Below are 20,978 nucleotides of genomic sequence, written 5' to 3'. Positions count from 1 at the left end.
ACAGTTTGTTTAATGGTTATACAGCTTTAACTTTACTGTCATTAAACAATTGTCTTACTCCCCTCATAGTCGGATAAACCCACCCCCCACATAATTTCCTCAAACGGTGAAAATTTAAATAAATAAAAATAAAAAATCCTTAAAACCCAGCATTTTGCATGACTGTGAAAATTTAAATTGATAAGAATGTGCTTAAAAACAGTCAATTATAAAAAAAAATCTAATTCTGCCTAGCCTATTTCTATTGCAGTGGTACCTAGACACTATACAAGCCTAGAGCAAAGAGAGAGTCCCTCCTCAAAGAGTTTACAGTGTAAGCTGGGCGTTCAGTCACAGGATTCAAACAAATGCTCCCCAGCTCCTCTCTCCTTTTGAGCTTTCTGCAGAGCTGAATGGAGGGGTAGGTTGGAAGGTAAGCAGATGAATGGCTGCTGAAGAAGGTGATGCAAGTAGCCTCCATCAATGGCTTTCTTATGGGTGGCTGTGGCCTTTTCACTTTGCAGTGGTTGGAGACATACTACCTTCCATGGAACAGGTCTAAGCCTGGACTGATGAGGCAGAGCCACGGCCCTCCAGGAATTACTGGATGTGCATCAGGAGAGGAGTGACGCAGCCTTTGACTGAGGGGGAAGACAAGTTGTGTCCTGCTAGCCAGTGTTAAGCTAACAGGAACAAATGGTTAACTAGTACAGGCAAAGTGAGTGCTCCCTTGTTCTCTTTACCAGCACTTCCTGCCCACATACTTAATTTCCATGAATTTTATATGTCCTTTTTTTCCTTGTCATTTCAAAGTCGTGGGTAAACACTGTCATTTGTGTGCACCCTTGTCAGCCCAGTATTAATGAAAAAGTAATAACATAGCATTTCTGGAGTACTTTACATATTCAAAGAGCTGTGCAAAACTGATTAATTACTATCAGGGCCTCTTTTACCAGCTGCAAATTTGGTTGGAAGGAGGTGTAACAGAGCTCTCCTGGCTCCTGCCTCTGCTAGGCTCAGATAAAGTCACTTAGAGACCCTTGGGTTCTGAAACCACTGGTGCTTTTATTTACAAGTTTATGCTCCCACCACCTTCATCACCATACAGCATTCATAGCTCTGGGTTCCTGGTGTCTGAACCTGGGCGGGCACGCCAGCCAGCCAGCTAGACAAGCATCCTTCTTCCCAGCCTCTTATATAGCCCTGGGCTAATTGGGCTGGCAGCTGGCTCTCATTCCCCAATTAGGGCAATGTTCCTTCCAGCCAGCTCCAATTTATTCACCTAAATGGGGCTGGCGTGGCAGGGGGCTGATTCTGCAGTCTTTCCGCTCAGCACCCTGTCACGGAAGGTTTAAATTATTTTCTGAATAAAGATAGTTGAACTCCTTTCAAGTATCCCTGAACAAAAGACCCTCACTGTACAATAGGACAAACAGAATGAGTTTGTTTGAGGCAGAGTTTCTATCGCTTAAACACACTGAAGCAGTCAACTTTTTTTGGACAAGCACTGCAGTGGCTAACTAGGAAATGAGCATCCATCTTCTGCTAGCCTCCTTTTGTCCTCCCTGCCCCAACATTTAATCTGGCAGGCACAAAAGTCTGGATTTTGTTTATTTTCTGAAAGAAGGCTAGGTAGCAGTTTAGGACAGAGAAGGGAGTGGGTTTGCCATGTTTTGATATATACAGAACTAAATCAGATCACTATATAATTTTATTTTCCTTTAAAAATAAATTACACTTGTTATTGGCCTCCTCAGATAGTCCTTACTTGGCCAAAGCCTCCGTTGGAATCTGTGGGGGCTTTGCCTGAGGAAGGATTGCAGGATTAAGATCAGAATTTTAAAACCTTTAAGAAAATGCTGTCTTTTTCAAAGCTATTTAACAATTCTATCTTTAGCTGCTTCCAGAAGATTTGTTTGACTAATGGGTAAGTAGCATACATTGAATACAAGAAGGATGATCTCTTGACTTCACTCCATCTTCAGTTTGACCACCACTGTTTACTTTTGTGTCTGGCACCATTTCACAATGGTAAATCACTTCTCTCTGTTAGCTGTTAGACAGAATCCTGTCTAGTGATAAATCTATGTAATCCTTCCAAAATGCCAGACATTGCAGTGATGTTCTGACAAGAAACAAAGAGAAAAATAAGTTTCAAGCCACCTATTGTAATACTTCTTTTTAAACTAGTTTCTAGTGCAGTCTTTTGCTCAAGATCAAATCTTTTCATGCCATTTTTAAATATTCCAGTAATGATATGTTTGGTGATACCTCTAACTCAATTTTTGGTAAAAGAAAAGTATTGTTAATTATGCAAATATAATTCTTTTCTGAGGACTCTCGTTGGCCTTGGGGCAACAGAAGTTAAGATGGAATTACAGGAAGCATTTCAAATAAGGCTTAATAAGAGAAAGTAATGTCTCAACAAGTTACAAGAAGTTGAATCACTGTTGAAGTCTGTGGAGGTACAGACCAGAACTTCATCTGGTGTAAATTACTCTATGTACAAGTTCTTCTATTCTAGGTATTAACTGTTTTGTTTTTCCAAAAATTGTAAAAATTACATTGACAAATTCAAGGGGCCAAATCCTCAGGTGTAAATCAGCACAGTTCCATTGAGTTCAATGCAGCTATGCTGTTTTATATAATTTGAGATTCTGACCCACAATATTAGGAACTAGTTCTTCTCAGTAACAAATAAAGAGTCGTGTTGCAGATACCAGGGAAAAAGTCAGAAGCATACACCAAATAGTGATATATTACAGCATCCAGGCTTTCTACTTGACCTGATTTACAGACAGGCCCTGGTCCTAACAATTCTTGTGCACATGCATAACCCAATGGAACTAAGTCATGTGTTTTAAATTAAGCATGGACATAAGCATTTGCAAGATGGGAAACTTAAAATGATTTTATTAAAAACTTAACATTTGCAAAGAGCTCCTATACAGAGCTAGGTTTCAGAGTAACAGCCGTGTTAGTCTGTATTTGCAAAAAGAAAAGGAGGACTTGTGGCACCTTAGAGACTAGCCAATTTATTTGAGCATAAGCTTTCGTGAGCTACAGCTCACTTCATCCGATGCACTTCATCCGATGAAGTGAGCTGTAGCTCATGAAAGCTTATGCTCAAATAAATTGGTTAGTCTCTAAGGTGCCACAAGTCCTCCTTTTCCTTATACAGAGCTAGAGTATCTCGAATGTCAAAATGTATCCTTCTATTTAGTGGCAGTAATAGGAGCATCTCAAGTCATCGTGTAGCAAAAGCTGACTTTTAAAATGGAGAGTACTGTAGGACACTTGGAGAATATAGCGTAAGTACAGCAAATGTGGCTCATGGAAGTGTTGTGTCCAGTTTAGACTGGAAGCTCCTAAGAAGTAGGAACTGTGTATTGTGGTGTTTATGTACGCTGCTGATGCTTGGTCTATTATGGTGGCCATTGGCAATCTGTAGAAACTATACCACAAGCTGCAGAATTTAATCCTATAGGCTATGTGGAAATGTTTTGTGAAGTCTGACATTTTTAATGCCCATTAACTCAATACACATACAACACATTAATACATTGTCTAGTCTAGTAAGTTATCTGCATGTTTGTCTTTTGTATTCTTAAAAAAAAACCCCACTTTCATCTTCCTCCTCAAATTGTCACATTTCTCTACTCCCTCCCCTCATCTCTTCTCCCACATCTTCCTTTCCCCTTAGGTCTTCAGTCTCTGCTCCCTATTCCTCTTGAGCTTTGAAGATCCTGCTGCTCTCACCCCCCCAATCAAATATTTTATAAAAAAACATTTGCTTCTGTGAAATGTTCTTTACAATTCCTCCAGCCACACTGGCTCTAGTACATTAGCTGATGTTTCTATCAACATAATCAGCAATGAAATAGCTACCATTTAAATGATCATGAAGATGTTAACACCTCACTGGTATGAACCAGGGGTAGTTCACTGACATAAGGCCAAATCCTCAATCCAGCATGTGGCCAAAGTGGCTGGATTTCCCTAAGGGAACTAGCAGGAAAGAATTCTCACTCACTGTAGCCATACTTACCTTGGGCTCCTATGCTTGTTCTGCAGAGTGAAATCACTGTAATGTTATGGTAGTGAATTCAGTGATCACACTCTCCCAGCTCTACCATGGCATGCCCCCAAAGCCCTCTCTACAAGCAGGTGTAGGAAATGGAGCAGAGCTGTGCTCCGGGCTGATCAGAGTATATTCCATCTGTATGGGCTTGCCACATCCCATTCCACCCATCCCCTGTGCAACCAAACTACATCTCAGGACCCCTGCACCCATAAAAGGAAGGGCAAGATTTCCACCATAGTGCTATTGATTCAGTATCTGTGTGTGGACTCAAGAAGAAAGCACTGTACTGGTTCACATTCATGTTCTCTCTGCAGCCATAAGTACTAGTTTTATGTTTAAAGGTTTTGTTGCCGATAGAATGTGAAGACTGTGGTCTCTCTAGCTGTGTTATAGCATATTTCTGGGCTGTGCATTTTTCTATTGATCATTCTCATTAAGATTAAGTTTCTCTTTGGTGTAAATGTATGTATTCTGTGATTTTTCTTCCATCCCCTCCTCAGCATAATATCCATGATGTTGTGTTTTATAATGTATGCAGATAAGGGTAAACAGTCAACCTAGACCTTGCTGGGGAATGGCAAAGTTAAGTCCTAGGGGGATTGTGGAAGGGATGCATCAGCTCCACCAGACGAGAGTACTTCCAGCCTGTCGATTTTGGAAAGTATAAAATCATAAGGCATTACAGCAGATAGAATTGTTGGCGTCTGTATAAATGACAGCTGAAATAAATCTGAACAAAAATGAGGATGTTCTGTGACCTTTCATATGTAATATTTATTAACATCTAGCTAATCTGGTTAGAGAGAGAAAACAAGCCATAAATTACACAGTAGAATGATCCAGTATTTTTACAGCAAATGAAGAGGACAGAAATGATTCTGACTATGGAAGTAGTGTCTTCAAAATAGACAGTCGTGATAACTGTAATGAATAAAATACCTTCCTTGAATAGTGTCCAGTCTAGTGCCCCACTGAAAATCAAATCTTTTAATTTTTTTAACAGTATAATATTTGTAATAGCTCAGACATACACAATACACTTTTCGAAACATAGGAACTAGCAAAAAAAACCAAGAAAGGACATGATCCTGAGAGATTCCGAGTATGCTCAACTCCCACTGAACTCAGCAGAACTGAGAAAGCTCCCCCTCTCTTGTAGATCAACTCCCAAAAGTTCTCATGTAAAACAAAATTGTACAAAGCTCAAAACAGTAACAAGTATGGAAAGAATTTGTATAAAAATAACCATTTGAAATAATCTTTAATACATGACAACTGTTTACATCTGGGTTCAACTAAACTTGTTTTATTGTTCTCAAAATTAGAAGCTGCAGGAATTGTTTATAACAGCTGCAACATACAATAATGCAATTGGTGATACGTTTAGGCATTTATTAAGTTTTAACAGGAAAGCTAGTTAACATTTTGGCTCAGATCCGCAAAGGTTTCAATGGAAGAGGGAGCCTACTTACTTTTGATGATCTGGGACTTTGTAACCGCTTGTTAGCTTAAGACCTTACTCAGTGGAGGATTGCCCTCAGTAGCAGCCTGGACGGTACTGAGAATAGCAGAGTTATTGATGGCGGAGAAATCTATTTACATTCCATTTTAACTTCACTCATCTTTCTCATGTGTTAATGTATATGGCTGTAAATTGTGAAATTAACATTCAATAATTTAGGATTATACCAGTGTTTATCTGGTCTTTATTTGCACTCATTAAAATAAAAACATGAATCACAATTTAAACATTAAAAGGGGACAGAAGGATAGACTGGGGTGTAGCATTGTTGAAAAATCCTGCTGCACGTTGGAACAACTCCAGGAGCAGAAAAACTGGCTGGGGGTGCAATGGGAAGGCTTCTCAAACACTGTAGCAATACTCTATTAGGTAAAAACTAGAGAAGAGCTTTAGGACTTGTGAAACCCTGCAGCCACTCCCTCGCCTCTGTCCCAATATGGGAAACAAAATAGTTTCTAACTCTAGTTTCAAAATAGTTTCAGCAAAAAGTTTAACAGATGCTTTTGCAGTCTGGTCTGAAGTTGGAAGTTTTCCAACTGGCGGTAAGACAGCCATGCTAAATTCCAGTAGAAGAGACACGACATCTTTCAGGAGCTGAGGAACCTAGCAGTCCTCTGGTCCCGAATTCATTTGGATGATTGCCTCTGGCAACTTTTTTTTTTTAAAGTGTTGGCAGCTCTAGCTCCAGCTGCACTAGGCATTAGGGATGTGACTACCCTGCGTGTGTACCTATGCTTGCACAGTGCTCATCGAGATGGCACCAGGGTAAACAGTTGTGTGGCCACGGTAGCACAGACAGCAGCAGCGGAGGCTTAGCCAGACCGAGTACAAACCTGCCTCAAACTGGTAGCTCGGTACTTGCTCCCCTGCCGCCACCTGTGCTGCCGTGGCTACACTGCTGTGTACACACATGCTAGTTCGGTAAGAGCTAGTGCAAGTATGTGTACACAAGCCGGGGAATCACACCCCCCGAGTGTAGTGCAGTGCCCATAAACAGAGCTCCAACACGAGCAGCCGGGAGCCACTTCCGCAGCAGAAAGCCACGTTTAGAGGAACTGAAAGTGTTCCTCCCCACTACCAACCCTTTTAATGTAAGTTAGTCCATTAAGTCCGGTATATATCTCCCAAAGAACCATCTTAGCAACCTTCTCCCACATCTTCAGGTCAGTTCAGATGGGAGTTGGTTACATCTTGAGAAGCAACCAGGTGTTTCACAGGCCCACCCAAAAAAATGCTAAGATCTGCTCTGGTCAAAATTTCAACAGATTTTAATGAGATTCTGCTTACCAAGAATAGTAGGGTGGATTGATTTAGATTGAAGTGATCGAAATCGCCAATTTTAAATCACACTTTCAAATACATTTTTATTATTTAAATAGATAATCCATTTTAATCTTGTTTGCATTTGTACTTTTTATTTTCCTAAAGAAAGGTGGATTCTCATGGTTTAATAACCATTAAAATGTGTTCATCTGCAACTAAATATAGACTCACATTAAATTTAGAGCTCTACTATAGTTATGCTATATCTATACACATTTAAGCAATTACATAGCTTAACTCACATTTATTCCAATTCTTAACTTGTACATTTTTGTATTATGCATATTTTACTTACTAGATTTTTTTACTTGTGATTTGTGCCAAGGTCTATTTGCATACAAATTAAAATTCAATTTAAAATGCACCAAAAGAGCATTTTTAATTTTTTTTTTTTTTTTTACACAAAATATTATTAAATAAAAATTATTAAATAGAAGTAGCAGTAGCTAATGAATTGAATGGATTGTTTCAGTTCATGAGGCCCTTCAAGATTTTAGAACTAATAGTTCTCATCCTCTCACACCCAGTCTTTTATTCAGAGCTTGGAAGAGGAACACAAGCTTTCTGCTTTTTCAACTCCCTCTTGGTTTCGTAACTGTGAATGACCTAGTCATTGAACTGAACTAGTTGAATAAACTGAAATGAAGAAATATTCTCTCTGCAGAAGAGGCTATAGATGTCAAAACTGGTTTACCCTTCAACAAACTCTGATTGCAGATGCTTGGACATGTCAGTGATTTGACTTTCTGTAAAGATTGGCAGCGTATGTGAATTGCTTCTTAAAAAATTAATTCAAATTTTACACTTCCAAAAAGGTTGTCCTATATAAGCTATACTACTGTTTAATTCCCCTAAAATAATTACATACCGAAAGGTGTGCGTGTGAAGAAAAACTATTTAAAGTCTAATAAACCAACAACAGCAAAATGGACAGAGTTAAAACCTCACTCCTGAAATTCTGCAAGTATTATAATTAGAGATTTTGGCTTTACGTTTACCACGTTTCTGAAATTCAGTGTTTGTTTTGCACAAATTGACTCATTTCAAAATGTCTGTTACTACAATTTTTTAGAAAATCCAAAGGCATGCTTCCCTATGTTCACTCAAATTTTCCTCCCAGTTACAGTGTTTTAGTTCAGGAGTCTGCTCTTATCTATTAACACTGAAAAGTCGGTAAAATTGAAGTCATGACAGCTCCTAATTTCTCATGAACAAATTAGGCGACTGAATCAGTTCTTTTCAGCGTTCATGTTTAAAATAACACCACCAGAAGAGGTAGCTTCAGATAGTTGCATGAGTTAAAACAGAAAGCCAGAATCCCTGGCTATAGCTCATAAGATGCGCAAGACCAGCTAACGCCCCAGAATAGAGGATGGTAGCAATGATACTTGCTCTTCATTTATTTTAAAGATGCATGTCTATTTTAACAGCTTCCTTGGTTTTGTGGGCGGATGTCAGGGCCTTTTTATTTCAATGCAGTTTTTTTGAAAAATGGACAATATGAAAGGAAAACACAATATTTTGTTCTCAGTATGCAGGGAGAAAGTGTGACTACACAGAAATCTAAATTAAACAAAATGTTATTTATTTAGTCATTAAAAAGAAAAGCTACACTATACTTCAGCAGGCTGGTGTGAACTGCATGTTCATCTTGCCATGAGTAATTGCTTACACATATGGGCTATGAATGGGTTTGTGTGCACACACACAGAATGTTTTCAAGGCATTTTTCTTCCACATCTGAACCTATTTGTAATTAACTAAAGGATCAACAACTAGAGTCAGCTAGCAGTGGAAATGTGGTGTAAGAGAAACACCACAGCTCTAACTTTCTCAGTAGCTTTACCTTTCCCAATAGTTAATATTCATGCTGCAAACCTGGGAAGCATACAATGAGAAGGGACTGCCAGGTGCAATTGTTTTACTTCGATATACAAGAAATATTCTGGATTCCTTTGGTACCACAGTATAAGAACTGGAGTAGTACAAAATTAACCCATCTTCCTGATCTAGGAGTTTTGCCTGAAAGAGGAGTGAAGGATTAGGCCTGTGTACCGAGTCATTGGTAAAAATGCATTTTTGCATTAGCTTAGGTCCTAAATTATCCAGGGGGTCCCAAACTGTAGTAGGCTTACCCCTGGGGTACATGAAACATCTCTGGGGGGTGGTACATGGGAGAAATTGGTGGATTTTCTTATTTTATTGCATTTTCATAATAGGCTAGTCAGACAAAGCTTTAAAACTCTGTGGGAATTTGTTATATATAATACGGTAGTTAATTTACTTCAAGATGTACCAGTGAGAACAGAGATACACAGAACCCTCACCTCTAATCACTGTACAGCATGGGTTCAGTTGTCTAGCAACTGTCCAGTCTAATTGAGCTCAGAATTTAGGGTTCCCCTCACCCCCCCTTGGTTGTATACGTTGCACTATATCTGTACGCAACAGTGAAATAGGGACAAATGGCTAAAGACAGGTTGTTTTAAGAAGAACACACAAAATATCAGTGATGAGAAGGGTAGGGGTATGCAGGCAGCTGGTATATCTGGAAGGGGGTATGTAATAAGAAAAGTTTTAAAGATTTTAAATGGTCACAAATATCCCAAAACAGTATTGCCAACTCACAGTGCTCAAAAATAATGAGTCAAACTCCCCCTCCCCCAATCATGAGATTATCTTAGAAAATCATGAGATACACATTTGGGTTTAATTTGCTTTCTGGAGTCTGAGTTTTTAGGAGCTCGTGTTTGCAAGCTTTTCTCACAATCATGAGAGCTAGAAATATTCCTCAACCGACTCATGATAAAATTGTGAGAGTTGGCAACAGCCTGCTGCTTTGGACTCCATTAACTTACAGTTCTTGAGCCAGCTTCTGATTATTAATGAATTAAGCATATTACACAGATTTGGAGGAAAAAAAAAAAAACAGACAGCATGCAGAAGGTATAATAATGGTCACATCTGACAGCAATGGTGACACTTGCTAATTGTGACACAAACACTTAAATACCACCTTAGTCCCTTCCTCAAATTTTCCTTGAGAATTTTCTTTTTTAAAGTTAATTTTGTGGGAAAATAATAGTGATGGAAAGATTCTATTTAGAATGCCTGGTAACTACTGACGGCAGGGACAACTAGAACATAGAGATGACCTGGGCCTGCTGAGAGTGGGGGAAGGGGGGCAAAGTGAGGGCCGCAGACTTCAGCAGTGTTACTGAGCATGCTCATTCCATGTGAGCAAGCTCAGTACAAGCCAAGTAACCAATCTGGGGGGCACGTCACGTGACCCCCACATCCCCCCTCTGATCTTGAAGTAGCAATTAATTCTTCAGACAGCTTTTATGAGAAAATAAACTAAGATGGAGATGCAACAACGGATCGGACTGTGCAATTCCCACAACTCTCTCTCAAAACACTCCAACTATGCCCAGTGGATCAGTTTTCCTGTTGAGTCAGAAAGTCCAGATTTCACCTGTCTCACGCTGAGCATGTATTATTTAAAATTGCTGACTTTAAACAATTAGTGTGTCCTGCATCTTTAAAGGCCAGATTAAATAAAAGAGAACAATGCTTAAGTAACATTGTGCAAATGAGAGAAAGGCTGATTTGCAAAGTGAGTTAAACTCCTAAGGTAGCAGCTGTGGCTACGAAATCAGTGAAGTGGAATTGTAAAGGTGTTACCGGGCAAAATTAAATAATAAATTTAACTGACATCACAGAACAGTTTTAAAATGCAACTTTTATAGCACTTGTTTAATGTTATACATGATACAATAAACTTGCAGTAAAGAGATCTAATATTTAAAGGGTTTTCTTTAAGACCGCATCAGCACACAGTAAATTGGAAGTTTTTCAAAGCTTTTGATCTCTCTTAAGTCTTCATCTCCCCTAGCTGCAACTTGCACCAATAATAAACTGGTTAAACATAGCAACAACTTTTGACTCACTTGTGTTTTAATTTGTACAATCTCAAAACCTCCACTAATAATTTACTTTTTCTTTTTTTTGCACAGTGGAAACCTTTCAGTGTTGTTACCACAGAGAGTCTCGCAAAAGGTTTGCATGCAACAGACCTAGAAAATGTGGATCAGGCTTGGGTTCTAGTATGGCCAGGAATGTAAATTGCTTTGAGAGTACAATTTGTTTTGCTACATGTGCTACTGTATTACTTTGATTTTGAGGGAAGAGGGAACACCCCACCACCTCCACTCAAATGTGCAATTTTACATCTATTTTCTGCTGTGGTTTGATAGACATACTTTTGATCTGCATGAAAATACTACCTATATGTACAAAGAGTACAGAAAAGAGATAAAACCAATTTAGTGCAAGACACTTAAATATTTATCTGAACACAACAAGCAGTTAAAGGAAGATCAAAGATTCCATACATATAATTATAAGGCAGATGGTCTTTTTTTTTTTAATACAAGATCTTAAATATGCTGCTTATAATAAGAGGTAGAATATATCAAAAATGTATTTAAGAAAACGTCTGTTACTTTAACACAATAATTTACTTTACTAAGTTTTTAAAAAGTATCCCTGTTTGATTTTTTCAGGTAAATAAAAGAAGTCCAGCTACGGAAGCAGAAAATTTTGTGCTCTATGTCTATTTTACTTACTGGAAAAGAGAGAAAAATCTTCTTTCATCCCGTCAGTGCTCAAGCATTAACCAAACCCTTTTTGGGGCTGTAAATTTGAAGATTCTGGGTGAGAAGATTTGGTGGTGATTCCTGATCTTCTAGTGTTACATGTAGCAGGGTACAATTGTCTAAGTAAGGCAGTAGAACCACAAATACAAGCTCACTATTACCTTTTTAAATAGGCTGGTGACAAGCAAATAAAAACAGGAATTTATTTAATCTCTACAGAAAAAAATAAAAAGGTTACTCAGACTCCAGCACCAGCAGACTCGCTTTGTTTCAGTAATTAAAAGCTGTCTTTCCAACCTTGGTAGCCCACTTAAAGTTCATGTAACCATGGCTTCCATTCATGTTTCTTAGCACAGCCAGGAGAGGCTGATATTTTCTCCTTTGTAATTCAATAAGGCATACATTAAATCTGAATTTGCATTATTAACTTTTGGAAAAGTAGTGTTAAAGCTTCTTTTTCTCCCCTCCCCAGCCATTAACATTCAATAATGTTTATTTTATTAAATAGTTTATAAAACCAGTTTTTTTATACATTCAGACAATCATGGTAACAATCAAATAGTAAAGAAATCAAATGAAGAAAATATATATGTCAAATTCTAAATGAAGCACAATTCTAGAAGGTACACTTAATGTATGAAGCTGTACACACACATAAATCAGAGAAACACAGATGAGCATCTTCTAAGGTCCTCTCTCACCAGAGAACAGGATTGTCCAGTTTGGAAAAACCAGGGTCTTTTCTAAGATCCATGTACGTTCCATTGCTCACCCAGGAGTCATCTGTGGATTTCCTGTCAAAAGATTAAATGATTTCCTGAATGTATAGCTGAACTTTGTACTTTTGCTGCCCTTTGGTTTCTTGGTCCTGCCACCCCCGTTTAGGTCTTGAGTTGTCCGATTTTCAGAGGTGGTAAGCACCCACAGTTTGCTTTGACTTCTGCTGGAATGGTGAGTGCTCAGTACTTTTTAAAATCAGGCTCTAGGCTTCTCCCTTGCCTCAAGGTTCACAGCCAACTTCCTGGAAACCCTTGTGAGAATGGTTTTCCTAAATGATCCACGATATTACTTTTGTCCACACTATGACTGTCTGAATCTGGACCTGTCTTTAACTTCACTCCAGGAATGGCTTATGGCAGTTATTTTTACGGTGGCAGTGCATAGAGGCCTCAATCAAGGGTCAGGGCCCATGGAATTAGGCACTGTATGTATAGACAGGTCCTGCTTTGAGAAGATTACAATCGAACTTTAATCTAATGTAGAGCATTTATGCAATGGCAACAGCCATTTACTCTAAAATTATTTTAAATAAAGCCAGGTTTACTCATTTTAGAAGAGAGAAAATCCAAGTAATCAAAGGTAAACCCTGTAAATCCATATCTGAACTAAGGTTTGGGTAACAGCCTTGCTAGAGATTTTACCCTATTAATTTAAACCAAAGCACATGCCCCACATACTCTTAGAGTAACTCTACCTTCATGTTGACCTGCCCTGGCTCTCTGTTAGAGCTCACTACCCTCATAATTACACTTCTACCAATATACATTTTACATATGTTCCATCTTACCCAATATTTAACCAAATTTTGTTTCTCCAAATCAAGGGGCATTCCCTCCTGCAATCTGCCTTTGGGGAATATTGAATAGATCAACAATTTCTTCATAATAAAGGATCTGGGGGAATGCACAATTAAACAGTACTTGGGTCTCTTACCTGCTACACTGACTGGTTAGCCCGCTGGAGGCAAAGCTTGCTTCCCTTTCGTCAAAATCATCAAGTTACCATCCGAGTTTACCCAATATCAGTTATAACTACTAATCAGGGGTTAACTCATCCCCACTCCTCATACACACAAGGAATGTATTTTAGTCACCTCTTTATACGTACATTGGAAATGTTCCTACATTTCTCTCACAAATTCTCCCTCTAAAAGTAAGACACCTACCTCCACTGCAAAGAATTAATTCCTCATGAATCCCCAGGCCTTTTGTCTCAATAGATATCTGTTCTACTCTGAATCTGGCTCCAACCTTCTTACTAGATCCTGAACCAAGGACATGGCAGGTAAGTGCAATGTTCTCTCCAACATTCACTTTTAAACTTGTAGTCGCCAAAGCCTGTGTTAGCCATTTTATGTTATGAATGCAAGGTTTCTCTCTCCCCCCTTATATAGGCAAAACACATTCAAATGATGGAAGTGACTTCATTGCTTGCGTAAAGTGTCAGATTGCTAGCCCAGGAAACAAACCTGCTGCACATGGAATTCCTGTCGACTTCATTGGGAGGGCTATGCAGAGAGGGCTTACACAGACCAGGTGCCAAGCTTAATCCTTCCACTTCAACTGTGTGTCTTAACTCTTACTCGAAGGGATGAAAAGACAAGTTCATTCCCCAGGCAAATTCAATCTGCAGTCTTGGTATGGAGGCTGCCAACTGAGATTTGTTTTCCGGGATTACAAATACAAACAAAAAAAGTTTAGGGATGTCATGGGGAAGGGTATGTTTGTTCCTTGGCTACTAATCTAAGTCTGAAGCAAGTTTATATGGCCAGGTTCCAAAAAAACCTGGTTGTAAAAGTTGACTTATGGAAATACTCACCCTCTGCCCCATGGTGGTACAAAGCCAGTGCTGTGACGCAAAAACTTCACTAAATTACAGTATTTGCCATTGTTTACATAGTACCTGAAAAATCTAGGTTGATGCTCCAGGTTGTTTTCTTCTAGAATCTTTCGCCGTTCTCTCTGCAACTGTTCAATCCTTTGCTTTTGCATTTCAGCTCCTTCAATATTCCCTTCCTCTAGAAACCTATAGTACAGCAATGGTATAAGAGCCAAAGATTATTGGTGCTTCCGCTCTTTGTTTTTGCAATGCCCTCTCATTGACTCAAAGTTTCAGAATCTGAACTCTAAGATCCTGCAGTTTGTAGTTCAGCTATTGTGAACAATTAAAATCAGCAGAGCAAGATTTTTCATTCACATAAAAAGAAAGTGATGCATCAAACCGGGAGAGGTTGCAAGCACTTTGGAGGACAGGATTAGAATTTAGATTACATTCAATAAAGTGCAAAGGACCATAGTTAGGGAGGAAAAATCCAATGCATAAATAAAAAAAAATGAAATAAATGGGTAGACAGCAGTATTGCGGAAAAGGATCAGGGGGTTATAGGGATCACAAATTGAATATGGATTTCCACCACATCTTCAACAATCACCGCCCATCCATCAAACACTCTCTAGAACATTCCCACACGAGCATCATCTTCAACAACGGAATCCTAAGAACAACTACATACAAGAAACCCACTGATCACCACACTTACCTCCACAGATCCAGCAACACCAAGAAATTGGTTTCTACAGCCAGGCTCAAAGATACCACAGAATATGCTCCAGAGAGAAAGTCCAGGATACACACCTAAACACACTTAAAACTGCTTTCACCAAACAAGGACACTCTGCCAGAGAAGTAAATCGCATCATGGAATGGGCCACCCAAATACACTAGGAGCATCTGCTTCAATACAGAAAAAAACACCTCACTGAGAACACAGCCCTAGCTGTCACCTACCCCATAGGGGTTCCATTGTGGGGTGGTGTCAAAGAATTACAATCCATACTTGATGGGGACCACATACTGAAAGAAATCTTTCCTGATCCCCATATTCCATCCTTCAAACCACCACCTAATCTTGCCAAGATCATCATCAGAAGCAAGCTCCCCACAGGCCAGGACACATTAACTGGAAGTGGCACCAGATCCTGCCAGAACAATAGATGCAAAACCTGCAGACATATCTCCACTGCTACGATGATTAAGGCTGCGAGCCTTTCATGGAAGTCTCGGAAGGCACTTGGGGTAGCCCTGGGGCCAGCCGTATCGGCCGCTGCTCTGGCAGCCCCAGGCAACTGGTCCCAGGCACTGTCCCGGGGCATCAGTCCAGGAGCCCCCTCCCATAGCACCTAAGGTTTAGTTAGGGGTATTTTTAGTAAAAGTCATAGACAAGTCACTGGCTGTGACATTTTGGTTATTGTTCATGACTTTTACTGAAAATACACATGACTAAATCGTAGCCTTAATGATGATCAGTATCCCCCTCCCCAACACTCTGTTCAATAACCATGGGTCCTACACATGCTTATCACAACACGTGGTGTAACTCATCCAGTGCATCAAATGCCCCAACAACTGTGTGGGTGAAACCAGACACTCATACAGAAATGTGATAAAAGACAAAACACCATAACACCCGGGGGTGAATACTTTTCACAAAGTGATCACTCCATATCTGATCTGTCAATTCTCATCCTAGAGAACACCTTCAAAAGACAAGCCTGGGAGTTTAAATTCCTAACTCCACTAGACTCTAAAAGTCATGGACTTAGAGATACTGTCTCCTTACAACAAATGTATAACACCCTGACTGCTAACCCTTAATTGCCTACTTCATTTTAAGTGGTCTCCCAGAGCATGTGTGAACCCCTTACGCTTAACAATCTGTCAACTTGTTATATTTAGCTCAGGCACTCTGGTTACCTTCCCCAGACCTGAAGGAAAACTCTGAGAAGCTCAAAAGTTTGTCCCTTCCACCAACAGAAGTTGGTCCAATAAGAGATTACCTCACCTATCTTGTCTCTCTCAAACTGAATATGAGTGAACAATGTGATACTGTTATGAAAAGGCAAATGTCATTCTGGATTTATTACTGGGAGCGTCATATCTAAGATGCAGGAGGTAATTTCCCCTCCCCACCCCACTCTCCTCAATGGTGAGGCCTTTGCTGAGGTACTGTGTCCAGTTTTAGCACCATACTTTAAGGAGGATGTGAATAAACTGGAGAGAGTCCAGAGGAGAGTAACAAAAATGATAAAAGGTTTAGAAATCACAGTTGTCTGAGGAAAGGTTGAAAAAATTGGGCATGTTTAGTCTAGATAAGAGAAGACTGAAGAGGAACATGATAATTCAAATATGTAAAAGGTTGTTCTAAAACAGATAGTGATCAACTGTTCTCCATGGCCACAGAATAGCTGTAGTAATCAGCTTAGTTTTCAGCTAGAGCAATTTAAGTTAGGTATTAGGAAAAACTTTCGAACTATAAGGGTAGTTAAGCTCTGGAATAGGTTACCTAAGGAGGTTGTGGGATCCCCAACACTGGAGGTTTTTAAAAATAGGTTAGGAAAACACCTGTGAAAGATGGTGTAGGTATACTTAATCCTGCCTGAGCTCTGGAGGATGAACTAGACCAGTGGCTCTCAACCTTTCCAAACTACTGTACCCCTTTCAGGAGTCTGATTTGTCTTGCGTACCCCCAAGTTTCACCTCACTTAAAAACTACTTACTTACAAAATCAGACATAAAAATACATAAAGAATAAGGAATATATATGCAGAACATGTTACCTTTGGTCTGGCCTAAATCGTGTGTCAGTAGGTGGTAGGAATGGCCTAGTCTGTGGGTCCAGTTCATTTAACTCTAATGCAAACTGTGTAAATCCATAACACTGTTCATAATCTTTAGGCATGGGATCTAAAAAGAAACACGTATAAAGAGTGCAAATTAGGCTTTTATCTTTTTTTTTTTAAATGAAGTTCTGCTATTTTAATATGTTAAGGCTTTAAAGCTCATACCACCCCAAATAGCTTCTTGGAATCTCAGTCAAAATAAATAAAAAATGAATACATTACATATTGCAGAAGGGCATGACTTCACAGCTTGATACCATTTTGGAGAGAGATGGGTGCAAACCACCTAACTTTGTGGGAGTTCATATTTGAATCAGATTGCAGTACTGAACTTTTTGGGCCCATCTTTAATTTCTAAGAACAAGCATCCACTAAACATCTTCAGAAACTTAAAAACATCCCTTTTATTTTTTAGAAATAAACCCCTAACACCTATACTTGCCCAAATGTGGAATTGAGACCCAAAATAAGGGGAATATAGTGCAGAAAGAAAAAAAAAATCCATGATTAGTTTCTTTACCAGAAGTAATATTTGAGAAATCTAATTATACAATTTAGCTTTTCAGATTTAAGTTTTACACATTACAAACAGAAGAGCAAATCTGTGTACAATAATAATAAACCTGGACCTAACATGTAGCGTGAGATGAGGTATGAACATAGGGGTAAATTCATTCTCAAGCAAACTTAAATTCTGCACAAGTGTTGATTATACTGGTTACTAACTTGCTCGCCATATGCAGGTTGGTGAAGACGGGGTTCCACAATATATACTCTCGTGCCATTTCCCAAAAAGCCGATGCACTACTTTCCCATCTCTGTCCATGACACTGCCTTCAATCTCATGCATATTAGGATTCCAATATTTTGCCTATAGTTAAAATGAACAGAAACAACATTGCTGCAAATTTGGAAGTATGAACTATTTTGCCATTTAGATATGTTATTGTTGTAGGACTCATCTGAGGGTGCTTTTTCTTAAAGAATAGCTATATGTAAGATCTGGGACACACATCCGTTCATTTTCATCTACACTACACAGTGTTACAGACATCAAGCAACCCCCAGTAATTTTAACTAGTTGACTTGCAAAACCCCTTTAAATGTTTATAAAAATCTCTGAAAGTTCCATTTTTTTAAAGGGCAAAGTTAAGCAGAGAAAGGTAAAGCAGGGACTGGACTTTGATTTTACAAATCCCAAGGCAGAACCAGAGATGGGTCAGATCCATGGCCTGTTTATCTAAACTCCTTCACTTCTGCAAATTTGAGAGATTGATGCTCAGAGAAACAGTTCCACTTTTAGCCAGTTTACAATGCAGAATACTTAAGATTTGCAATACATCTCAAACTTTAAAATCTCAGTTCCAAACACGGACTGTATACAATGCCTTTGTAATTTTTCAGTTAAAAATAAGCATTTGAAAATCATTTCAGTGTTACCTAGAAAGTGACATAATAATCATGAAAAAAGAAAAGGAGTACTAGTGGCACCTTAGAGGCTAAGGCATCCGATGAAGTGAGCTGTAGCTCATGAAAGCTTATGCTCAAATAAATTGGTTAGTCTCTAAAAAGAAAAGGAGGACTTGTGGCACCTTAGAGACTAACCAATTTATTTGAGCATAAGCTTTCATGAGCTACAGCTCACTTCATTGGATGCATACTGAGAATACTTTCCACAGTATGCATCCGATGAAGTGAGCTGTAGCTCACGAAAGCTTATGCTCAAATAAATTAGTTAGTCTCTAAGGTGCCACAAGTACTCCTTTTCTTTTTGCGAATACAGACTAACACGGCTGCTACTCTGAAACCTGTCATAATACTCATGGGAACAAATGAACACAAAAATGAAATTTCAAAGGATGTTTTACAGTAGTTTATTTTCTCCTGTTGCAGATGCATGGTGCATGCAACAGCACTTACCATGTGGATGGAAGGGATGAAACAAATACTTGCGCCAAGAAACTTAGATAAGGAGAACCAGGATTTAGGCAAGTATCTCAATATGATATGCAAAAGTCTCAGTCAGGTAGCAACCAGCCTAGTCAACAGATGCCTTGCTGGGTTTCTAGTTGCCATGTGCTTCCAAGAAGCCATTTTAACCCACTGCTGATATAACTTTAAATTGCATGGTCAGGAGTACTTCATGCCTCCTACTGAAGCACACGCCTTACACAACAGCCCAGCTAAGCTAGTGCTTTGGGTACACAAAAGGGAGAAGCAGAGTGCTGGCTGCTCAGCTGGAGTCTTGTTAGGCACTTGGCCTGTAAGTGCCAGATCTACAGCTGCTGGTAAAAGACAACTTGAAAGCAAACAGAACAGACTGCCCCACAGGGGCTTAGTGAGAGGCATGTGGGGAGTCACCACTAGTGGATACCTAGTGCCTGTCTTTAGTCAGAGGCAGCTGGAAAGTGCCCACTCTTCCCTGACCCTGGTGGTTTCTTTCCATACATCAGGAGTCTCCTCACACCAAGCAGCAACTTTTACTTTCTGCCTGGCCCTCCCGAATGAAATGCAATTCTTTTAGAGTTCGGTTCTCCCCCTGATGGACAAAAATCTCCAACGCACCTGTGTCAATTACAATTAGATCAAAGGGAAAATGTGATTCATAAGCAGCCCAAGGAACAAGAGTACCCTGCTGGGCATGGCTCTACTATATAGCATCCTCCTTACAGCAGTGCTCATCAGAAAAAGTATTAACACCACTGCGGTGAGTGAAAGTCACACCTTTATGAAAGTCAGTTTGCAGAGACAAGTGTCGTCATTCAAGTTTTTGATGATGATCTCGCCGTAGTGTTCAATCCATCTTTGCCCACTTAAGATGTTATGGATACAAGAAGTCACCTTATTCCACTCAAAATGGTCTCTGAAACTTGAAGCAAGATAAAGAGGTGAATGATGCCATCCCTAAAATAACCAATGAACTCATAACAATGACTAATGGAGGAATTTTCTTATTCAAAAATGTTAAATGAGTCTTCTCTCCCTTTCCCCTTTCCCTCCCTGCGGGGCAAGCACAATGACCCAGCAAGAAAATCAATTTCCCTGAAAAACCTTTGCACTTCTGGTGTAAACCATAGCACTGAATTCAGTTAGTTCTCTTAGCTCATCCAAAGTTAAAAAAACAGTGCTCGTATTGCATATAACAATTGATTAAGGGAAGAAGCATTAATGGCACAGAAGCTAGCAAACAGAGCTGTAAACAGGGGAGTTTCAGTGGGAGTTTGTATTGTGGTGCTTGTTTGGGGTTTGTTTTTGCTGCGGGTGGTGGTGTTTTGGTGTGGTTTGTGTTTCCCAGATTAACAGGATTTAGGTGGAAAGGCTATGACAGATACAGAGGCAGCAGTGGGAGTGACTCATGTAGAGGAAGACACAATGAAGATGACTGGATGTGGAAGCTGCGGTATGTACTTGATCCTGGAGGGGGTACGTCGTAAGAGTTTTGTCTGCATGAAATGCTGTCTGATAGAGCTGATGGAGGAAAAGATCCGAGGTCTGGAGATGCAGGTGGAAAGTTTGGTTGAGTTTAGAAAGGGGTTCGAGCAGATTATGGAGCAAAGGCATGAGGTACCTGAAGGGAAAAGCTCAGACTTGCAGATGGAAGCAGGACTAAGGAATTCTGAGGGGAGACTGGGTGAGGAAAGTGGTCAGTGGAAGCATGTGACTAAAAGAACCAGGCAGAGGAAAAGACGGGCTAGTGAAGGAGAAATAGAGCTCAAGAACAGGTTTGCACAGTTGGAAAATGAAGAAGGGACTCAGCAGGTAGTCACTGAAGGTGGAAGGGCAAGGAAGAAGAGAAGAGTGGCTAGTCCTATCAGAAAAGGGGACGAGTCAATGGAGATTACACCAAATATGAGCCCCAGGAGGATACAGGATGGGTTGAAGAGGATTACAAGGGAGAATAGGAATGGAAAGAACTTGCAGCCAGAGGGAACAGGGGATAGACTGGAGAATAG

General features: G+C 39.6%; 1 protein-coding gene across 9 annotated transcripts in view; it reads right to left on the bottom strand.

Moving 5' to 3' along the window:
- Positions 1–10,632: 10,632 nt before the first annotated feature.
- OSBPL3 (oxysterol binding protein like 3) overlaps positions 10,633–20,978 on the bottom strand; it is a 136,294-nt gene continuing 125,948 nt past the window's right edge. For all 9 annotated transcript variants that reach the window (XM_084620605.1, XM_084620610.1, XM_084620607.1 and 6 more), the window contains 5 exons: positions 19,750–19,894; positions 17,752–17,896; positions 16,963–17,089; positions 14,249–14,371; positions 10,633–12,360 (listed from right to left, as the gene is read on the bottom strand). In XM_084620605.1, coding sequence (XP_084476731.1) covers positions 12,264–12,360; positions 14,249–14,371; positions 16,963–17,089; positions 17,752–17,896; positions 19,750–19,894 — 637 coding nt within the window. In that variant the 3' untranslated portion in view covers positions 10,633–12,263. The remainder of the gene's footprint in view (positions 12,361–14,248; positions 14,372–16,962; positions 17,090–17,751; positions 17,897–19,749; positions 19,895–20,978) is intronic.

This window comes from Lepidochelys olivacea, assembly GCF_965140295.1.
Source record: "Lepidochelys olivacea isolate rLepOli2 genome assembly, chromosome: 2".
NCBI lineage: Eukaryota > Metazoa > Chordata > Testudines > Cheloniidae > Lepidochelys > Lepidochelys olivacea.
This window is presented reverse-complemented; position numbering and strand designations above follow the sequence as displayed.